The following is a 24995-nucleotide window of genomic DNA, read 5'->3' on the forward strand; positions in this document are numbered from 1 at the left end:
CTCGGGATGGACCGTGCCGGGTATGATCCTAGCCGGTCGCTATTTGTTAATGTCGTTTTGAGATGGATCATTATGCGTATCATTAAGCAGCATTGCCTCTAGATAGGCAAATAAGTTCGTGATCAGGTGCTGTATCAGCCTTTACAAGGCTAGGGTGTCGAGCAAACAATGGTGCCGGTTCATTTTGTTCCTCCGGTGCCGGTGGTGGTGGTGGTTGTTGTTGTTGTTGTTGCTGTTTTGATTGTTGTTATTGCTGTTGTTGTTCCTCATGTTGGTTCTCAGTGGGTTGTGGTTATTGCTATTGGTCTGCCATTGATCAATGCTGAAGATGAATGTTTGAATGTTTTGAAGATTTGGGGGTTTTTGAGAGAAGAGTATGAGTTTGGAAATTTTAATAACCGAAGGTTATTATGGAAAATGAATCACTCTATTTAACCTTTCGGATTGGTGAAAAAATGCAGGAGAGAGAAAATTGCAACTGTCATCTGCAGGCGCGTGGGCAGACGTGACAGACTGGCATGTTTTCGAGGGGACACAGACTGTTGACATGATGTTAAATCGGCTTGAACACTCATCACTCCCATTACGCATTAAATGCAGTAGGTTTTAATTCAAAAATTGAAGTTTAAGACCTTAAAATAAAGTTTGTAGTAAATACAAAAATTCTTTTGTAACATTTAATATGTCGTGTATTAAATTTAAATCATTGGGATTAAATGAGGTTCAGTTTTAAGGTATCATTTTAATGTTCTGAGCTATTTATTACTTCATTTTATACATTGTGTAACCATGACATAAAAGACCTTGATGTGCTGATTGTTTGGCATATAGACAGTAAGCAAAAGGTTTCTGTCAACTGGTTTGCTCTATATGCTATAGAACCAGCACACTAACAAAATTGTCTTTTATTTTTAGAGTTCAATCATACCCAGCTTAGAGATGAGGTAGTTAAAACCTTTCTCATCTAAGGGCTTTGTTAAAAGATCTGCTAACTGCTGGTTTGTTGAAATGAAGTGAAGCTCCACATCTCCTTTTTGAACATGATCCCTTATGAAGTGATATCGAACATCAATATGTTTTGTCCTTGAGTGCATCATAGGATTGTTGGTAATGGCAATTGCATTGTTGTTGTCACAGTAGATTGAAGTTTTTGTAACATGAACACCATAGTCTTTCAATTGGCTTTGCATCCACAGTACTTGAGCTGTGCAGCTCCCAACAGAAACATATTATGCCTCAGTAGTAGATGTGGACTCGGTATTTTTCTTTTTGCTCGTCCAGCTGACTAGCCTACTACCCAATAACTGGCAACCACCTGTAGTACTTTTCCTGTCCATTTTACATCCTGTAAAATCAGCATCTGAATACCCAATTAGTTCAAAATCCTTGTCTTTAGGATACCAAAGACCATGTTTGGCAGTACCTTTGAGATACCTGAACATCCTCTTTACTGCCAGCAAATGTGACTCTTTAGGATCAGCTTGATATCTGGCACAGATACATGTGGTAAACATAATATCTGGTTTGCTGGCTATGAGATAAAGTAGGGACCCAATCATACCGCTATATTCAGTGATATTGACTGGTTCACCATTGGGATCATCATCTATTTTTATTGATGCTGCCATTGGAGTCCCTATATATTTTAAACATGTCACACCAAATTTCTTTAACATATCTTTGATATATTTATCTTAACTTATAAAAGTTCCATCATCAAGTTGTTTAATTTGCAATCCTAAGAAGTATTGCAAATTTCTTTGTAAACTCATTTCATATGTCTTTGACATAAGTTTTGAAAATTTTGGACATTGTTTTTCATTTTTAGATCCATAAATAATATCATCCACATATATCTGTACCAGCAAGAGATCACCATCTATCTCCTTTGAGAATAGAGTGGTATCAATTGTTCCTACTTTAAAACCTAAACCAATGAGATACACATGAAGTGTCTCACACCATGCTCTTGGTCCCTATTTAAGGCCATATAGAGTTTTGTCTAACTTGTAGACATGGTCTGGATATTTACTGCTTACAAAACTAGGAGGCTGTTTGACATAGACTTCTTCTTGCAGCTTCCCATTTAAAAATGCAGATTTAACATCCATCTGGAATACCCTAAAGTCCATCTTAGCAGCACATGCTAAGAATAATCTGATAGCTTCCATCCTAGCCACTGGTGCATATGTCTCTCCATAATTCAATCCTTCTTCTTGTCTGAAGCCCTGAGTTACTAATCTAGCTTTGTTTCTGACCACAATCCCATCTTCATCCATCTTATTCCTAAATACCCACTTGGTACCAATGATCTTCTTTGTTTCATCATCAGGTTTAGGTACCAATGTCCAAACTTTATTCGTATCAAACTGGGAGATCTCTTCTTGCATAGCTCCTGCCCAGCTAGGATCTTTCATTGCTTCTTCAGGACACATAGGTTCAATAGTAGACACAAAGTTTACATGCATACAAAAGTTGCTGGTTGCGTGTCTCCTTGTCTTAACAACACTAGCCAGATTACCAATAATCTGCTTAATTGGATGCTCCTTTGTCCATCTAGTCTTATGAACATGTGAGCTTGTTGTGGAACACACAACATCTTGATCATCAGCTGGTTTGACAGTAGGTACAGCAGTAGAAGACAGCTGTTCATTGTTGGTGAAACCAGTACCTGCTTGTGATCCTTCACAATCAGTAGACCTTTACTCAATTTGTAGTACTTCAGTTGAGCCAGTAGGTCCACATGGTTTAGACACAGATGGAAAAAAATATTCCATCTCATCATCAGAGAATCCAGCAGGATGGATTGGAGAGGGAGTGACTGCTGGTTCTACACCATCAGCTTGCTGAGTAGACTTTTTAAAAAGTAACTCTTCATCTTCTTGAGTAGAAGGTGAAGTGGGGACAGTTTCATCAAATGTAACATTAATGGATTCTTCAAAACAACCCCTTCTCTTATTATAGACCATATATGCATTTGACATGTTGGAATACCCAAGAAATATTCCTTCATCAGCTTTAGCATCAAATTTACCAAGTTGCTCCCTATTGTTCAGAATGTAACAGGGAGTGCCAAACACATGAAGAAATGAAATTGATGGTCTTCTTCCTTTGAGAACTTCATAAGCAGTCTTCTGATGTCTTTTCACAATTAAGGATCTATTATGGGTAAAATATGCAATATTCACAGCTTCTGTCCAATATGAATTTTTCAGCCCAGACTCAGCCAACATAGATCTTGCTGCTTCAATGAGAGTTTTGTTTCTTCTTTCTGCAACACCATTTTGTTGAGGTGTTCTCATAGCAGAAAAGTTTTGTGAAATACCTTTGTCAACACAAAATTCTTTCAATGTTGCATTTTTTAATTCTGTACCATGATCACTTCTTAGCTGCTTCACCAATTGTCCATTCAATAGTTCCATCCTTTTGATAAAATTGATAATTTCATCAGCAGCTTCACTCTTTTGCTTCAAGAAGAACACCCAAGTGTATCTGGAACATTCATCAACAATAACCAGTGTATACCTCTTCCCACTACAGCTGGCTACATTAACAGGACCAAAAAGATCCATATGAAGTAGGTGAAATGGTTTCTCAACAGATGAAATCTACTTTGACTTGAATGAAGCATGGTGATGCTTTCCCTTTTCACAACCAGGACACAATCTGTCCTTCACATAAGATATTGTGGGTAGCCCAGACACCAAACTTTTACTAGATAATTTGTAAATATCTTTAAGGTTGAGATGTTAGAGTCTCTTGTGCCATTACCACTTGAGGTTGTCTGCTGCCTTTGAATAAAAACAAGTATCAGTTATTGTGAGTGGTTTGTTCATGTTAATTTGATACTTGTTCTCATGTCTTTTTGCTATCAGTAGTGGCTTCCCTGTCTTATCAAAAATAGTGCCAATTTTTCTTCTGGATTGGACTATCTTACTTTTGCTCTTTTGTTGGCTTATGCTAAGTATATAATGTTTAAGCCCAATGACATATACCACATTCAAGAATGTAACATTCCCATTTGTTAAAGTGCCAAAACCCTTTGTGTAACCCAATGAATTATCTCCATATGAAACAACTGGACCATCCTTTGCTTTCTTTGAATGCCCTTATATAACATTTCAGATTTCCAGTGAGGTGAATCTCTTTTTTGATCAGCCTCCCTCATATCAGCTACAAATGTACTACGGTAATACCCCGTCCAAATTTTCCTAAACGGATACAATAACAACTGGCACCATTGCGATGAACGGACCTCTATATGCCATGAACGACTCCATGTAATATGAGCAAATGCACAGAGGAAGGTTTCTAACATACCTGAGAATAAACATGCTTTCAAGTGTCAACCAAAAGGTTGGCAAGTTCATAGGTTTATCATAAAACAATAAAATTCATTATTTTGATAGACCACAAGATTTAAATCCTGCATGGTACAAATGGGCCCGAATCCTATACCCACTTATAATGTACATGCGATATCTTTTAAATACAGTACACCTTTTTCGTGTACAAAATCATCTTTCATAAATCTTAGTAATCGTACACATATCTCGTGCACAAAAATTAACATACACATAACATGTGTATAAAATCATTCTCTCGATACATAGCATTCACTTTTCATTGCTTTCATAGCTTGGCTTGGTAACCGACCTTAACATATAATGCGCATAAATAATATCCCTAAAACAGAACATCTCGTCTGTATAATATATAAACCTCGAAGTACTAAACACCACGTCCAACAGCTCTTTCGTCTAGTGAACATTCTGGGTGGGGGTATTAAACCCGGTAGCTACCTTTAGGATTCGCGTGAATTAGGGCCATACCCGATTCTAATTCTTAGGTTACCAAGCAATAATAATCAGGGAAAAATATATTCATCAATTGGTGGCAATTATCATGTCCACCTAATTCAATAATAATCCACAGAACTTCTGTCTGCATAATAATTCATTCGAGGATTGATTTGCTTGTGTCTATCTCGTCAAACATTTATAAAAGCATTTCATGTATTCGCAGTTCAAAATATATTTCAAAAGCATTTAATAAAGCAGTTATAAAAATAGCACATGTATTCTCAGTCCCAAAAATGTAAAGAGTAAAAGGGAATCAAATGAACTCATCATATTGTATTTTGTAGTAAAAATACATATGACGGCATTGAACAACGTAGGGTTGAACTCGGATTCACAAACCTATATCAAGTATGTATATTAACACATATATTTGTAATCAAATAATTTCACCTATTAATTATATAATTTTTATATATTTAGTGTTTGTAGTTTATATAGAATTTTACTAAATCCAAATATATTTTATTTATATATTGTATCTTAGGTTATATGTTACATATATTTATTTTGGTATATATGTATATATATAAAAATGAATAATTTGTTATATATAAATATTTATATAAAAATGTTAATATGTTTAATTATACATAATTATAGGTAATATTAATATATTTATAGTATATGTAATAAGTATATATTTTTTTTATTTACAAAATATTTATTTGTTATAATCTAGTAATAATAATAATAATGATGATAATAAAAATAATACTGATGAAAATAATGATAATTCTAATAATAATAATGATAGTTTTAAATAATAAAATTGATAATTTTAACAAAAATGATAATTTTAACAATCATAATGATAATAATACTTATATGCATAATAATGATAATAATATTATTAATAATACTTATAATAATGATAATAATTATAATAATAATAATAATAATAATAATAATAATAATAATAATAATAATAATAATAATAATAATAATAATAATAATAATAATAATAATAATAATAATAATGTTTTTAACCATAATGATATACTACTACTACTAAAAATAATAATAATAATAAAAATAATACTACCTTAAAAAGATAAAAAATGCGTCATAGCCTGGGCTCGAACCCGAGACCTCTTGTTAAAAACACAACTCATTTAACCATCCGATCTGTTTAGTTTTTCTGTTATAATAACGATTTCAATTCATTTTATCATATATCATCGTTGTTATTAAACCCCTCAGCCCAAATAGAAGCCCAACAAACAACTAGTCCATTTATCATTTAAAGGTAGTCCAACATGTAGTCCGATAGCAGCCTACATTCGATCAGGAAAAAGGAAGCCCAAATTCGATCAGGAAAAAGGAAAATAACCTGTAGCAGCCTAGATTCGAACTCAAGACCTCTCAATTAACAACACTCTTCCAAGCCAACTAGGCTGTCTTGCTTTTCTGATATATATTACAAACATATCTTTATAACCTTTCGATTTTAATTGTAATAATATCATAATATATATATATATATATATATATATATATATATATATATATATATATATATATATATATATATATATATATATATATATATATATAAATTCCAAATAAAATGTAAATTTTATACCTAATCACAAACAAAACGTGTGGGGTTGCAGGAAAAGAATAAATAACTCTATCCCCATTATTTTTGTTTAATCATGATCATAATTCCATCATCATTAATCATCATCTTTTATCACGACATCATCGTCAATTTTCTCATCATCATCAGGAATATAATAGATCATTATATCATCATCTATATCGCCATTACCAACATCACCTATCATCATCTTCAAGTCGTTATTGTAATAGGATTAAGAACACAGCAGTTTCAAATGATACAAAAACGTAGCAGCTGTATACGGTGGTGGCTTTACGGTGGTGTTGTCTCCTGTAGAAAACAGAAAACGTAAGCAATTAACAGCAGCCTTCTATGGTGATCATGGTGGTTTTCGAATGGAAATAAGAAGAAAAGCAGGAACAAGTAACGATAACATGAGTTATCGAGCTAAAAGTCTGTTGGATTTGATTGTGAATCGAAATACACAATTATCTAGCAGTGATTGTTTCAGTTTTAAAGATGATTTAATGGTGTCTGTCAATCGACTAAATAGAAAAAAACAATAACAGGAAACCAACAAGGGTTGCGGTGGTGTTTGATGGGTTTTGAGTGTGGTTTAATGGTGTTGGGCTGAAATAGTTACAGGTGATTAACATGATGGCATTCAAATAGGGAAAACAATAGCAAGCTAGTAGGCAGTGATAATGATAAATTGTTAAAGAAGTTTGGTTCATGATTTTGGTTCAACAACAATAAATGGGTTTCGAAATTGATCAGAAACAGTAATATAAGCATAACAGCAACAGTAATTTGTGTTGGTATGCGATGGTTCGGTTATAGGTCTGATAGAAAACAATAAACATGCAGTAGTAGGGTTTTCGATGGTCTTCTTTTGGTGGTTTACAACAGGCTGTAATAGTAGGAATAGTATAGTAGCTACAATCGTGGTGTTGGTGGGTCTGATTCTAGCTGAAATAGAAGCGAACATAGTGTAGTAGCAGGAGCTGCAGTGGTTGTTGTGGTACGTGGGTATCGAGTAGCTGCAGACCAAAAAGGAACGAGCTGAGGAGCAACTCGATAGTGATGATTGTGGTCGTATGGTTTAGCAAGGAAAGGAAAATATAAAGTGGGTGGTTTAGGTGATGAGTTTGATGGTGGATTAAAAAGTTCGATGGAATTAGAAGCAAGAAACAGAAGGAGTTATAGAGAGAGAACGAATTGATGGGGATTACAGTTGTGTTAGTTCAATGTATCTCATTATGTATGTGTGTTATATGTATACTACTCATAATTGAAGTAAGTGGAATGTGAATCAACATTTAACAGCCACCCTTGGATTCTTTTAACATATGTCGACACTTAAGTGCAAAAAAAAATATATAAAATAATAATAATAATAATTTATGTATGTTTAATTGAAATATGGTCCCCTTTAATTATTCATTGAGATGTAATGTAAAGTTGATATGAGAAAACAATCATTGGCATTATAAGTTAAAATATTCGAACTATTTTGGAACAAGAGTATGCTCAACGCATATAAATTAGTTTGTACTAGTTAGTTCCGCATTTATTGTGAATTAAGTACTGCATGTAATCACATTCATAATATTGAGTGTATTTTTCTATAATCATTTTAACATAAAATTAGAATACGTTTTAGTTAGGGTTCTTGTTACATTAATGGGGAGTGAGTGACAATTTTTGGTGACAAAAAGAGGTGTGGTGTGTGTGGGTCGACAGAGATAGAAAGAAGAGATAGAAAATTGTTTTCAACACATACAAATATTTGTATATTATATAACTATCCATCTATATCTATATGTATATATATAGGAGAGCTACGATGAATCAAAACAACAAGCACATAAATCTTTTAATAATTTAATAAATCAAATGAAAAGTAAGCACAATAATTCAAGAAATATCAGTTAGTAATAGTTATATATTAAACGTGCAGATTGGAAAGATACATTAAGAATTGGTAAAGCAGTCTCCAAACTTTGTAATTTAGTTACCGACAGTTGTAATAGTGATATTATATCGTCTGATATTTTACATATTTATTTCTAATATTCAAATCATATATTTCCTTCAATTATATTTCAGATTAGTATATATATCTATATATTTAAATATATATGCATTTATTTACAAATAGTTGTTCGTGAATCATCGAGAACATTCGAAGGGTAAATGATTACATGAATATAGTTCCAAAGTTTTTGAGACTCAACATTATAGACTTTGCTCATCGTGTCGGAAACATATAAAGATTAAGTTTAAATTTGGTCAGAAATTTCCGAGTCGTCACAGTACCTACCCGTTAAAGAAATTTCGTCCCGAAATTTGATTAGGATGGTCATGACTGACAATAAGTATGTTTTCATGACGCATACGAGCTAGAAATTAGAGTTTTTATCATTAGTGAGTAATAAGGATAAAACGATTCATTTATGTGAAAAGTACGAGTGAAGCTATCACAAAAGAGTGAAATGATTAAATGCAAGTTCATCTTAACCGGTGACGTAGTCACGGTTGATTTCCTGAATTCAAGGGAAAAAAGAGAACTATCAAGATAATTTGTTCTTGATTTGTTTAGAGGTTAGATATAATGTAAGAGTCATGTAACATGGCACATGATGACGTTATGGTATGTGAATCGTCACGTTTCTTTAGAAACTCAGCATGACTTACTGTAATAAAATCATGTTGATCAAGTGTCATAATATTATACTACCTCATGCATCAGCTTCCATCACTACTTCAAAACATTCATAATTTAAACTTGACGGTTTAAGAATTTAGAAACTAAAATAGTTTCTTTTATGATGTAACACAGATAGCGCGAAGAGGTAAATGATTTCAGATAAGAATAATTATGGAAATATCTTCAAAAATATGGAGGATATTTATAATGAAAGATACGATGATATCTTAGAATTTCTAATATCAGAGGATGATGAAGGATATTGTCCGCAGGGGTTCAGAGTCAGGAGCAAGGTATTCGTTAAAGACTTCAGCAGACACTGAATCATTTGGATTCTTTGAAGGCAGGTTTAGTCTTTGTGATTTGTCCACAACCTCCTTCATGATTTGCTCAATCCATTTTCCAGTTCCAACATTTCTGAAATTTGCCAATATACTATTCTTTATCATCAAATTTCTGACGATTAAGGTCGTTTACGGTTGTCTATAGTTTCTGTTGCTTCGTTCAGCTTTTTCAACATCCCGAGTATTAATTCACAGACTAGGTGCTTTTCAGAATTTCAGAATGAAAGATCATAATTCTAAGAGATAAAGGTTATATGTATACATATAACTGTTGATGTAGGAACGTTGCGAGATTCGAAATACTGATTGCTGATTCTCGGTAATTGATATGGCAATTATCATTACAAAATGCAGATGAGTATATGATAGGGTATTAATGAATAAATATAATGATTTATTGAAGTGACTTACGCCAAAGAGTAGTGAAGTTGCTGGTACGTTTACTATTAATGTGATGGGATATAAACAGTTCCCCGGTAACGAAGGCGAAAAGACAACGTATATATCAAGGTTATAATAAGGTTGTTTCGAACGAAAAGTCAAAGTTGACTTGCTGGAGCTGTGACAAAACAGACTATTGTGAAAAAGAATTGCAATGTTATTTTCTGTAATAACAATACCAAAGGAACTAGCACAGATACGTGTTAAACGTTTACTCAGGTTTCGAGTGTTTTCAGGTGCATAACTATATGCATAAATCTTTTCTTCTGTAGATGAAGTGCGGTTGGTTCATCCTCTCGATTGAGGTGTTTTTAAGAATCATGAAGAGTTTAAACACAGATTATAATCGTCAAGATACAAATGAGGTTTAAGATGAAATCAAGTGGCAAACTTGAAGAAATGTTTAGTTTCATATGTTATAATCAATATTTTAATTCATTTTAATTATCCAATGTTATTAGTCCACAGTCGATAGTCCACAGTTAACAGTCCAATAATTCATATATAGTTTATAATATTCTAATTAATTAATATGTATCGTGACCCGTGTACATGTCTCAGACTCGATCACAACTCAAAGTATATAAATTATTTGAGAATCAACCTCAACCCTGTATAGCTAACTCAAGCATTACTGCATATAGAGTGTCTATGGTTATTCCAAATAATATATATAGATGCGTTGATATGATATGTCAAAACCTTGTACACGTGTCCCGATATTTAAAGTGCGTAAAATAAATAACAGAAATTAAATGACGATAAATAAAATTGCGATAAATAAAATGTAATATGAAATTAACAGTTAGCTAGGAACAGTTAGCTAGGATTTTGTTAGCGTGGATTCTTAACAAAATTTCTCATAGTTGATTTGTTTATTTCTAACAAATTTTATTTTTGTCCAATGTTTTCTTCATTATGGCACTTGTTGGATTCTGATAATTCAAAATCCAAATATGAAATTGAATGAAAATGATTATTCTGTGGTGAATGGATACGTATATCTGTGGATGTAGGTAGGATAGTAAATGACTGTTGAATCAATTTCGAAGAATGTACAGTGTAACTTATTAATGTGAAATCTAAATATTTCTCGGGTATTACCTACCCGTTAAAATATTTTCATCATTAACAGTTTGTACGAAAGAATTTTCAATTACAATCTTTATGAAAATATATATACATATATATTTTCTTCAGATGTAATTATGGATTTAATGAGTCAATATGATATTAAACTCATTTGATTTTCAGTTTGAGCTAGAATAAAAAACTAAAACTTTTAGAAACCACATATTCTTCGCAGAATATTTCTTCAATAAACCTATGAATTAATACTTCATCGTTCATTGTTGTTGGTACTCCTTGGTATCTATGGTGCGTATGACGTTGATGTTTGTGTGACAGATTGTGAAGTTGAGGTTTGCGATGCGGTTGTTGTTGGTGGTGGTAATGGTACTGTTGGCGTTGGTGATGGTGGTACTGGTTATGTTGCTGGTGCTGCTGCTGGTGTTTGTAACCTTTGCACCATATTCTCCAAAGTCACTACCCGAGCGCGAAGCTCGTTGACTTCTTCTATTACACTGGGGTGATTGTCGGTTCGGACGAGCGGATAAATATGATCTAGAATTTGGTATAGTATATAATCATGACGAGATACTCTGGAAATGAGAGAGAAAATGGTGTTTCGGACAGGTTCGCCGTTAAGTGCTTCAGGTTCTTCGCCAAGAGGGCAATGTTGTAGTGACCCGAACTTTTCCATATTTATATATATTAAATGAAATTGATATTTACATGATTAAGTGTTTCCAACATGTTAGGCAATCAAACTTGTTAAGACTTGATTAATTGAAATAGGTTTCATGTAGACAATTGACCACCCAAGTTGACCGGTGATTCACGAACGTTAACACTTGTAAAAACTATATGATGACATATATATGGATATATATATATATATATATATATATATATATATATATATATATATATATATATATATATATATATATATATATATATATATATATAGTTAACATGTTATTATAATAAGTATGTATCTCATTAGATATTTTAACAATGAGTTATATACATAAAAATGAGCCTATTGAATTAAGAAACTCGAAAACGATATATATAACGATTATCGTTATATCAACGTCTTACTAATTACATATGAATCATATTAAGATATTGATACACTATGTTTAACATGATAAAATGATAATTAAGTATATCATTAAGTATGTTAACAATGAACTACATATGTAAAGCAAGACTACTAACTTAATGATTTCGAAACGAGGCATATATGTAACGATTATCGTTGTAACGAAATTTAATTGTATATATATCATATTAAGATATATTAATACATCATAATATCATGATAATGTAATAATTTAACATCTCTTTAGATATAATAATCAATGGGTTACCAACATTTAACATGATCGTTAACCTAAAGGTTTCAAAACAACAGTTACATGTAACGACTAACGATGACTTAACGACTCAGTTAAAATGTATATACATGTAGTGTTTTAATATGTATTTATACACTTTTGAAAGACTTCAAGACACTTATCAAAATACTTCTACTTAACAAAAATGGTCACAATTACATCCTCGTTCAGTTTCATCAACAATTCTACTCGTATGCACCCGTATTCGTACTCGTACAATACATAACTTTTAGATGTATGTACTATTGGTATATACTCTCCAATGATCACCTCTTAGCAGCCTATGTGAGTCACCTAACACATGTGGGAACCATCATTTGGCAACTAGCATGAAATATCTCATAAAATTACAAAAATATTAGTAATCATTCATGACTTATTTACTTGTAAACAAAATTACACATCCTTTATATCTAATCCATATACCAACGACCAAAAATACCTACAAACACTTTCATTCTTCAATTTTCTTCATTTAATTGATCTCTCTCAAGTTCTATCTACAAGTTCTAAGTGTTCTTCATAAATTCTACAAGTTCTAGTTTCATAAAATCAAGAATACTTCCAAGTTTACTAGCTCACTTCCAATCTTGTAAAGTGATCATCCAACCTCAAGAAATCCTTGTTGTTAATAGTAAGATATCATTCCAAATCAAGGTAATACTAATATACAAACTTTGATTCAATTCCTATAACTATAACTATCTTAATTCGAGTGATAATCTTACTTGAACTTGTTTTCGTGTCATGATTCTACTTCAAGAACTTTCAAGCCATCCAAGATCCTTTGAAGCTAGATCATTTCTTGTCACTTCCAGTAGGTTTACCTACTAAACTTGAGGTAGTAATGATGTTCATAACATCATTCGATTCATACATATAAAACTATCTTATTTGAAGATTTAAACTTGTAATCACTAGAACATAGTTTAGTTAATTCTAAACTTGTTTGAAAATAAAGTTAATCCTTCTAAATTGACTTTTAAAATCAAATAAACACATGTTCTATATCTATATGATATGCTAACTTAATGATTTAAAATCGGAAAACACGAAAAACACCGTAAAACCGGATATACGCCGTCGTAGTAACACCGCGGGCTGTTTTGGGTTAGTTAATTAAAAACTATGATAAACTTTGATTTAAAAGTTTTTATTCTGAGAAAATGATTTTTTTTATGAACATGAAACTATATCCAAATATCATGGTTAAACTCAAAGTGGAAGTATGTTTTCCAAAATGGTCACCTAGACGTCGTTCTTTCGACTGAAATGACTACCTTTACAAAAATGAATTTTAATCTGTATTTCTGACTATAAACTTATACTTTTTCTGTTTAGATACATAAACTTAAGTTCAATATGAAACCATAGCAACTTGAAACACTCAAAACGGATTTAAAACGAAGAAGTTATGGGTAAAACAAGATTGGATATTTTTGCTTGTTGTAGCTACGTGAAAATTGGTAACAAATTTATATTAATCATATCCTAGCTAACTTATATTGTATTATACATGTATTCTAATATATTATGTAATCTTGGGATACCATAGACACGTATGCAAATATTTTGACATATCATATCGACCCATCTATATATATTATTTGGAACAACCATAGGCACTCTATATGCAGTAATGTTGGAGTTAGCTATACAGGGTTGAGGTTGATTCCAAAAATATATATACTTTTTATTGTAATCTAGCCTGAAACATGTATATACACTGGGTCGTGGATTGATTCAAGATAATATATATAGATTTATTTCTGGACATCTAATTGTGGACAACTAGTTGTAGGTTACTAACGAGGACAGCTGACTTAATAAACTTAAAACATTAAAATGTATTAAAAGTGTTGTAAATATATTTTGAACATACTTTGATATATATGTACATATTTGTTATAGGTTCGTGAATCGACCAGTGGCCAAGTCTTACTTCCCGATGAAGTAAAAATCTGTGAAAGTGAGTTATAGTCCCACTTTTAAAATCTAATATTTTGGGATGAGAATACATGCAGTTTTATAAAAGTTTTACTAAAGAGACACAAGTAAATGAAACTACATTATATGGGTGAATGATCGAAGCCGAATATGCTCCTTTTGCTTGGTAGCCTAAGAATTAGTAAACCGATCTACTAATTGACGCGAATCCTAAAGATAGATCTATTTGGGCCTAACGAACCCCATCCAAAGTACCGGATGCTTTAGTACTTCGAATTCGTTTTTATCATGTCCGAAGGATTTCCTGGAATGATAGGCGATATTCTTATATGCATCTTGTTAATGTCGGTTACCAGGTCTATTATTATGATTTGATAATATATAGGTTAAACCTATAACTCACCAACATTTTTGTTGATGTTTTAAGCATGTTTATTCTCAGGTGATTATTAAGAGCTTTCGCTGTTGCATATTAAAATAAGGACAAGATTTGGAGTCCATGCTTGTATGATATTATGTAAAAACTGCATTCAAGAAACTTATTTTTGATGTAATATATTCTTATTGTAAACCATTATGTAATGGTCGTGTGTAAACGGTATATTTTATATTATCATTATTTGTTAATCTACGTAATGATTTTTAAACCTTTATCGATAAAATAAAGGTTATGGTTGTTTTAAAAATGAATGCAGTCTTTGAAAAACATCTCATATAGAGGTCAAAACCTCGCGACGAAATCAATTAATATGGAACGTTTATAATCAATATGAACGGGACATTTCAGTTGGTATCCGAGCGTTGGTCTTAGAGAACCAGAAAATTCCATTAGTGTGTCTTACCGAGTTTGTTATGATGCATTAGTGAGTCTGGACTTCGATCGTGTTTTTTTTCAAAAACGATTGCTTAACATTTTTTGTTGGAAACTACATATTATTAACATGTAAATATTATGTGATATATTAATCTCTTAACGTGTTTGATATTGTGTGATAGATGTCTACCTCTAGTACAAATCCCATTGATTCACCTAATAATAATGAAGAGTCGAATATATTTTGGGAAGATTCACAAATTCCCGAAGAGGAACCGGAAGAGGAGGAACCGGAAGAGGAGGAACCGGAAGAAGAGGAACTAGAAGAGGAGGAATCGGAAGAGGAGGAACCAGAAGAAGAGGTTTCAGAGGAATAAATATTGATACCTATAGTAAATCGATTATATAAAAGAAAATCCTCAACCAACGGACCAAAGTTAATAATGGTCAATGGTGTTTCCGCCGAGGAAGCAAAATATTGGGAAGATTACCAATTTGTCGATGAATCGGATCCCGATGAGGATTCTGATGATGTTATAGAAATTACCTCGACCCAATTTAGTAAAGCGAAAGAAAATAATAAGGTAAAAGATATAAAAATAGAGAAACCGGATTCCAACCCCGATGAACTTTATATGTATCGGCAACATCCGTATTTCCTAAAATGTAACAATGACCCGGGAACCTCTAAACCACCAGGTTTTTATAAACCATTATGGAAAACGACGGCTCGTAATAGAGGAACACCATATATTCCTAGAAAATTAGGAAAACGAACCAAGTCCGAAGAAGAAGAAACCAGTGATTCAGATTAGAGGGTTGTAATCATGTTGTGTATTATATGTATTGTAGTATGCTTGTACTTTTATATTCTATGTAAAAATTGCTTGTATTGTTTGTTATTACGAATCTAATCCTTGTCTATTTTACAGTATACAAACAAAATGGACGTTAAAGGTAGACAACCGAATATTTTAGAAGACCTACCAGAGGATATGATTGAGGAAATCTTGTCTAGAGTCGGTCAGAATTCATCAGCACATTTAGTTATGGCGAAATTAATTTGTCAAACATTTGAAAGACTTTCCAGAAATGCCTTAGTTTATAAAAGGCTTTTCTTTGATAGGTGGGGTATATCACATTGGGGAGACCGTAAGTTACGTCGTGTTTTCTTTAAAGCATTAAATGCGGGAAACCCAAATGCAATTTTACGCTACAGGTTAAGAACCTATTTTGACTCAACATATCCAAACATAGGATTTCGTGAATTAGAAAGAGCTTCTAACATGCAACATAAAGAAGCATGTTATGCTTACGGGTTAGTGATGTTCGCTTGTTACCAAAGTGAGAAAAAGAACATCGGATTGCAATTTTTAAATAAAACCTTCCCACAAGTGACGGATTCAGTAGTTGGGGTGAGAAACAAGGTTTTTAGATTATTACGGGGCTGTTGGACATTACGAAACCCTCGTCCTTTTGACGACATTACAACATGCTGCATAGCCAATGGTCATAACGGTTATTTTCTACAAGACCAAGGATGGGAAGTCGTCTTAGTAAAACCAGAATGCATGACTTGTTTCTGGACTTATGAATTACGCGTCTTTATTTTCTTTGCTGAACAACTTGCGTATTAACTAGATTTATCTTCAAAACTGTCCTGTATCATAGTGTACTATATTTCATGTTATATGTAATATAGTGAAGTTATAAGTTTGAAGAATATTTGTATGTGATATATTATTATAATCAGTTTTTCATATGAAATTGTAGTAGTTGAATTGTATATTAGCTACTAAGTATGAACTTAACGGGTAGGTAGTACCCGAATTTAAACTTATAAAATGCTAATATGAAGAAAAAGCTTTTATAAATGAGTTCATATTATGCTACGAAATACTATTGACTACTCTTAATATTTTGTATGATTAACTCGATTCAGTTGGCTATTTTGAAGGAAATGGCACCGACTACTCGACACACCATGAATATGAGCGAAGAGGAATTTTGTACCTTTCTTGCTGCAAACATAGCCGCAGTACAGGCTGCGCTGCATACCAACAATAACTCTGAATCTAGCAATGCAGCTAACGGTGCAAGAAATCGTGTAGGATGCTCCTACAAAGAATTCACTGCCTGCAAACCTTTGGAATTTAATGGAACCGAAGGACCAATTGGTTTGAAACGGTGGACCGAGAAACTCGAATCGGTGTTTGCCATAAGTATGTGTACTGAAGAGGACAAAGTTAAGTACGCTACGCACACTTTCACAGATACTGCGTTAACGTGGTGGAACCCCTATCTTGAACAGGTAGGACAAAATGCTGCTTACACACTACCGTGGTCTGCATTCAAGCAATTGATGAACGAGCAGTACAGTCCTAGAAACGAAGTCAATAAACTCAAGGCAGAACTTAGAGAGTTACGAACACAAGGGTTCGACATTACCACATATGAACGACGATTCACAGAGTTGTGCCTATTGTGTCCGGGAGCATTCGAAGATGAAGAAGAGAAGATCGACGCGTTTGTAAAAGGGTTACCAGTAAGGATTCAAGAAGATATGAGTTCACACGAGCCCGCTTCTATACAGAAGGCAAGTCGAATGGCTCATAAACTCATAAATCAGATTGAGGGAAGAATTAAAGAGCAGGCGGCCGAAGAAGCCTACACGAAATAACTCAAGAGGAAGTGGGAGGAAAACGGTGACAAGAGTCACCAGTACAACAACTACAACAATTACAACCACAATCGCAAAAACTATCCCAACAACCGCAACAACAATCGCAACAATAACCGCAATCCTAACAATAACTACAACAAACATCCCAACAACAACAACAACAACAACTACAACAACCATTTCAACAACAATAACAATCCCAACAACAACCTCAATAACAATAATAGCAACAAAAACCAAAAACAGCCATGTCATAGGTGTGAAGAAAATCATCAGCGGTTTTGCACGACATTTTGCAACAGGTGTAAAAGAAATGGTCATAGCGCGATAAAGTGTGAGGTCTACGGACCAAAGTTTAACAGAACTAAAAGAACAAATAATGTCGGAACAAGTAATGCCGAAACGAATAGTGTCGGAGCAAGTAATACCAACGCTGTTTGTTATAAATGTGGAAAACCGGACCACATTATTAGAAATTGCCCGAATCAGGGGAATACTAATGGGCAAGGTCGTGGAAGAGTTTTCATTATTAATGCGGCAGAAGCACAGGAAGACCCGGAGCTTGTTACGGGTACATTTCTTATTGATGATAAATCTGCTTATGTTTTATTTGATTCGGGTGCGGATAGAAGCTATATGAGTAGAGGATTTTGTGCTAAATTAAGTTGCCCATTGACGCCTTTGGATAGTAAATTTTTACTCGAATTAGTAAATGGTAAATTAATTTCAGCAGATAATATATGTCGGGAGAGAAAAATTAAACTGGGTGATGAAACGTTTAAGATTGATTTAATACCATTCGAGTTAGGGAGTTTTGATGTAATAATTGGCATGGACTGGTTGAAAAAGGTGAGAGCAGAGGTCGTTTGTTACAAAAATGCGATTCGCATTATGCGTGAAAAAGGAAAACCTTTAATGGTGTAAGGAGAAAAGAACAACGTGAAATTAAATCTTATTAGTAGTTTGAAGGCGCAAAAACTAATAAGAAAAGGTTTTTACGACATTCTAGCACACATCCAGGAAGTTAAACTTGAAGAAAAGAACATCAGTGATGTTCCCGCCGCAAAAGAATTTCCCGATGTATTTCCAAAAGAATTACTGGGATTACCCCCACATCGATCCGTTGAATTTCAAATAGACCTTGTACCAGGAGCTGCACCAATCGCTCGTGCTCCATATGGACTCGCACCCAGCAAAATGAAAGAATTACAAAGTCAGTTACAGGAACTTTTAGAGCGTGGTTTCATTCCACCAAGCACATCACCATGGGGAGCTCCTGTTTTGTTTGTCAAGAAGAAAGATGGTACATTCAGGTTGTGTATCGACTACCGAGAGTTGAACAAACTTACCATCAAGAACCGTTACCCACTACCGATAATCGATGACTTATTTGATCAACTACAAGGCTCGTCTGTTTATTCGAAGATCGATTTACGTTCTGGATATCATCAAATGCGGTTGAAGGAGGATGATATTCCAAAGACTGCTTTTAGGACGCGTTACGGTCATTACGAGTTTATGGTTATGCCGTTTGGATTGACTAACGCACCAGCTATGTTCATGGACCTCATGAACCGAGTGTGTGGGCAATATCTTGATAAGTTTGTCATTGTTTTCATCGATGACATACTTATTTACTCTAAGAATGATCAAGAGCATGAAGAACATTTGAGCAAAGTGCTAGAGTTACTGAGAAAAGAAAAACTGTACGCTAAGTTTTCAAAGTGTGCATTTTGGTTGGAAGAAGTTCAATTCCTCGGTCACATAGTGAACAAAGAAGGTATTCAGGTGGATCCAGCAAAGATTGAAACCGTTGAAAAGTGGGAAATCTCGAAAACTTCGAAACACATACGTCAGTTTTTAGGACTAGCTGGTTACTACAGAAGGTTCATCCAAGACTTTTCCAGAATGGCAAAACCCTTGACTGCATTAACGCATAAAGGGAAGAAATTTGAATGGAAAGATGAACAAGAGAAAGCGTTTCAATTGTTAAAGAAAAAGTTAACTACGTCACCTATATTGACATTACCTGAAGGGAATGATGATTTTGTGATATATTGTGACGCCTCAAAGCAAGATCTCGGTTGTGTATTAATGCAACGAACAAAAGTAATTGCTTATGCGTCTAGACAATTGAAGATTCACGAACAGAATTATACGACGCTTGATTTGGAATTAGGCACGGTTGTTTTTGCATAAAAGACTTGGAGGCACTACTTATATGGGGTCAAAAGTATTATATATACCGACCACAAAAGTCTTCAACACATATTTAATCAGAAACAACTGAATATGAGGCAACGTAGGTGGATTGAATTGTTGAATGATTATGACTTTGAGATTCATTACCACCCGGGGAAGGAAAATGTGGTAGCTGACGCCTTGAGCAGAAAGGACAGAGAACCCATTCGAGTAAAAGCTATGAATATAATGATTCACACTAACCTTACTACTCAAATAAAGGAGGCGCAATAAGGAGTTTTAAAAGAGGGAAATTTAAAGGATGAAATACCCAAAGGATCGGAGAAGCATCTTAATATTCGGGAAGATGGAACCCGGTATAGGGCTGAAAGGATTTGGGTACCAAAATTTGGAGATATGAGAGAAATGGTACTTAGAGAAGCTCATAAAATCAGATACTCAATACATCCTGGAACGGGAAAGATGTACAAGGATCTCAAGAAACATTTTTGGTAGCCAGGTATGAAAGCCGATGTTGCTAAATACGTAGGGGAATGTTTGACGTGTTCTAAGGTCAAAGCAGAGCTAAATTGCCGAAATCCCGAAACCATCAGGTCTACTTCAACAACCCGAAATCCCGGAATGGAAATGGGAAAACATTACCAAGGATTTCATCACTAAATTGCCAAGGACTGCAAGTGGTTTTGATACTATTTGGGTAATAGTTGATCGTCTCACCAAATCAGCTCACTTCCTGCCAATAAGAGAAGATGACAAGATGGAGAAGTTAGCACGACTGTATTTGAAGGAAGTCATCTCCAGACATGGAATACCAATCTCTATTATCTCTGATAGGGATGGCAGATTTATTTCAAGATTCTGGCAGACATTACAGCAAGCATTAGGAACTCGTCTAGACATGAGTACTACCTATCATCCACAAACTGATGGGCAGAGCGAAAGGACGATACAAATGCTTGAAGACATTCTACGAGCATGTGTTATTAATTTCGGAAACAGTTGGGATCGACACCTTCCATTACTGAATTTTCCTACAACAACAGCTACCATTCAAGCATTGAGATGACGCCGTTTGAAGCACTTTATGGTAAAAAGTGCAGGTCTTCGATTTGTTGGAGTGAAGTGGGGGATATACAGATTACGGGTCCGGAGATAATACAAGAAACTACCGAGAAGATCATCCAAATTTAACAACGGTTGAAAACCGCCCAAAGTCGACAAAAGAGCTACGCCGACATTAAAAGAAAAGATATAGAATTTGAAATTGGAGAGATGGTCATGCTTAAGGTTGTACCTTGGAAAGGCGTTGTTCGATTTGGTAAACGAGGGAAATTAAATCCAAGGTATATTGGACCATTCAATATTATTGATCGTGTCGGACCAGTAGCTTACCGACTTGAGTTACCTCAACAACTCACGGCTGTACATAACACTTTCCACATCTCGAATTTGAAGAAATGTTTTGCTAAAGAAGATCTCACTCTTCCGTTAGACGAAATCTAAATCAACGAAAAACTTCAATTTATCGAGGAACCCGTCAAAATAATGGATCGTGAGGTTAAAAGACTTAAGCAAAACAAGATACCAATTGTTAAGGTTCGATGGAATGCCCGTAGAGGACCCGAGTTCACTTGGGAACGAGAAGATCAGATGAAAAAGAAATACCCGCACTTATTTCCAGAAGATACGTTAACACCTCCAACTGCTTAAAATTTCAGGACGAAATTTATTTAACGGGTAGGTATTGTAGTGACCCGAACTTTTCCATATTTATATATATTAAATGAAATTGATATTTACATGATTAAGTGTTTCCAACATGTTAAGCAATCAAACTTGTTAAGACTTGATTAATTGAAATAGGTTTCATGTAGACAATTGACCACCCAAGTTAACCGGTGATTCACGAATGTTAACACTTGTAAAAACTATATGATGACATATATATATATATATATATATATATATATATATATATATATATATATATATATATATATATATATATATATATATATATATAGTTAACATGTTATTATGATAAGTATGTATCTCATTAGATATTTTAACAATGAGTTATATACATAAAAATGAGCCTATTAAATTAAGAAACTCGAAAACGATATATATAACGATTATCGTTATATCCACGTCTTACTAATTACATATTAATCATATTAAGATATTGATACACTATGTTTAACATGATAAAATGATAATTAAGTATATCATTAAGTATGTTAACAATGAAGTACATATGTAAAACAAGACTACTAACTTAATGATTTCGAAACGAGGCATATATGTAACGATTATCGTTGTAACGACATTTAATTGTATATATATCATATTAAGATATATTAATACATCATAATATCATGATAATGTAATAATTTAACATCTCTTTAGATATAATAAACAATGGGTTAACAACATTTAACATGATCGTTAACCTAAAGGTTTCAAAACAACACTTACATGTAACGACTAACGATGACTTAACGACTCAGTTAAAATGTATATACATGTAGTGTTTTAATATGTATTTATACACTTTTTAAAGACTTCAAGACACTTATCAAAATACTTCTACTTAACAAAAATGCTTACAATTACATCCTCTTTCAGTTTCATCAACAATTCTACTCATATGCACCCGTATTCGTACTTGTACAATACGCAACTTTTAGATGTATGTACTTTTAGTATATACACTCCAATGATCAGCTCTTATAGCCCATGTGAGTCACCTAACACATGTGGGAACCATCATTTGGCAACTAGCATGAAATACCTCATAAAATTACAAAAATATTAGTAATCATTCATGACTTATTTACATGTAAACAAAATTACACATCCTTTATATCTAATCCATATACGAATGACCAAAAACACCTACAAACACTTTCATTCTTCAATTTTATTCATCTAATTGATCTCTCTCAAGTTCTATCTTCAAGTTTTAAGTGTTCTTCATAAATTCTACAAGTTCTAGTTTCATAAAATCAAGAATACTTCCAAGTTTACTAGCTCACTTCCAATCTTGTAAAGTGATCATCCAACCTCAAGAAATCCTTGTGGTTTACAGTAAGATATCATTCCAAATCAAGGTAATACTCATATACAAACTTTGATTCAATTCCTATAACTATAACTATCTTAATTCGAGTGATAATCTTACTTGAACTTGTTTTCGTGTCATGATTCTACTTCAAGAACTTTCAAGCCATCCAAGATCCTTTGAAGCTAGATCATTTCTTGTCACTTCCAGTGGGTTTACCTACTAAACTTGAGGTAGTAATGATGTTCATAACATCATTCGATTCATACATATAAAACTATCTTATTCGAAGATTTAAACTTGTAATCACTAGAACATAGTTTAGTTAATTCTAAACTTGTTTGCAAATAAAGTTAATCCTTCTAACTTGACTTTTAAAATCAACTAAACACATGTTATATATCTATATGATATGCTAACTTAATGATTTAAAATCGGAAAACACAAAAAATACCGTAAAACCGGATATACGCCGTCGTAGTAACACAGCGGGCTGTTTTGGGTTAGTTAATTAAAAACTATGATAAACTTTGATTTAAAAATTGTTTATCTGGGAAAATGATTTTTCTTATGAACATGAAACTATATCCAAATATCATGGTTAAACTCAAAGTGGAAGTATGTTTTCCAAAATGGTCATCTAGACGTCGTTCTTTCGACTGAAATATGACTACCTTTACAAAAACGACTTGTAACCTGTATTTCCAACTATAAACTTATACCTTTTCTATTTAGATTCATAAAATTAAGTTAAATATGAAACCATATCAACTTGAAACACTCAAAATGGATTTAAAACGAAGAAGTTATGGGTAAAATAAGATTGGATATTTTTTCTTGTTGTAGCTACGTGAAAATTGGTAACAAATTTATATTAATCATATCCTAGCTAAATTATATTTGTATTATACATGTATTCTAATATATTATGTAATCTTGGGATACCATAGACACGTATGCAAATGTTTTGACATATCATATCGACCCATCTATATATATTATTTGGAACAACCATAGGCACTCTATATGTAGTAATGTTAGAGTTAGCTATACAGGGTTGAGGTTGATTCCAAAAATATATATACTTTGAGTTGTGATCTAGCCTGAGACATGTATACACTGGGTCGTGGATTGATTCGAGATAATATATATCGATTTATTTCTGTACATCTAATTGTGAACAACTAGTTGTAGGTAACTGATGTTAAAGCAGAGGGGTATAAAATACTATTAAATTTTAGCAGAAAATACTATTAAATACGATACAATTTTACACAAGATATTTATTTATTTATAGAATGGATATACTTAAACCTTGCTACAACACTTATAGGCAGTGTACCTAATCGTACAGTAGTGTAGTTTTTAGTAAGTCCGGTTCGTTCCACAGGGAAATCTTTAAACAAAGCTCAACGCTATATTAGTTTACTTTTATAAAAATACAAATATATATATAAGTAATATTATTATTATAAAGGGGGGGTTTTTACCGTTTAATGACCGGTTTGTCGATTTTAAAACTTTAGTCGCAGTTAAAACCTAATGTAAAATATTAAATAAATACAAGACTTTAAATTAAAGCGTAAAGTAAATAACGATAATGAAATTGCGAATAATAAAAATGCGATAAAATAAAATTACGATAATTAAAAGGTACGATAATTAAAAGTGCGATTAAATAAAATAACAATAAATAAAAGTGCGATAATTAGAAGTGCAATTAAATATAAAATAAAGGAAATTAAATATGAAATAAAAGAATTATGCTTATTTAAACTTCCGTAATCATGATGTTTGACGTGTTGATTTTAGTTTTATGCCCATGGGTTAATTGTCCTTTGTCCTGGATTATTCAATATGTCCGTCTGGTTTTTGTCCATAACAGTCCATCAGTCATAAATA

General features: G+C 33.1%; 1 protein-coding gene across 1 annotated transcript; it reads right to left on the bottom strand.

The window, feature by feature from the left end:
* Nucleotides 1–1229: 1229 nt before the first annotated feature.
* Nucleotides 1230–1559, bottom strand: LOC139900335 (uncharacterized mitochondrial protein AtMg00810-like). Its single transcript, XM_071883119.1, has one exon. The coding sequence runs from the start codon at nucleotides 1557–1559 to the stop codon at nucleotides 1230–1232; it is 330 nt and encodes a 109-aa protein (XP_071739220.1).
* Nucleotides 1560–24995: the final 23436 nt, after the last annotated feature.

The sequence above is a fragment of the Rutidosis leptorrhynchoides genome, chromosome 1 (assembly GCF_046630445.1).
Source record: "Rutidosis leptorrhynchoides isolate AG116_Rl617_1_P2 chromosome 1, CSIRO_AGI_Rlap_v1, whole genome shotgun sequence".
Taxonomy (NCBI): Eukaryota; Viridiplantae; Streptophyta; class Magnoliopsida; order Asterales; family Asteraceae; genus Rutidosis; species Rutidosis leptorrhynchoides.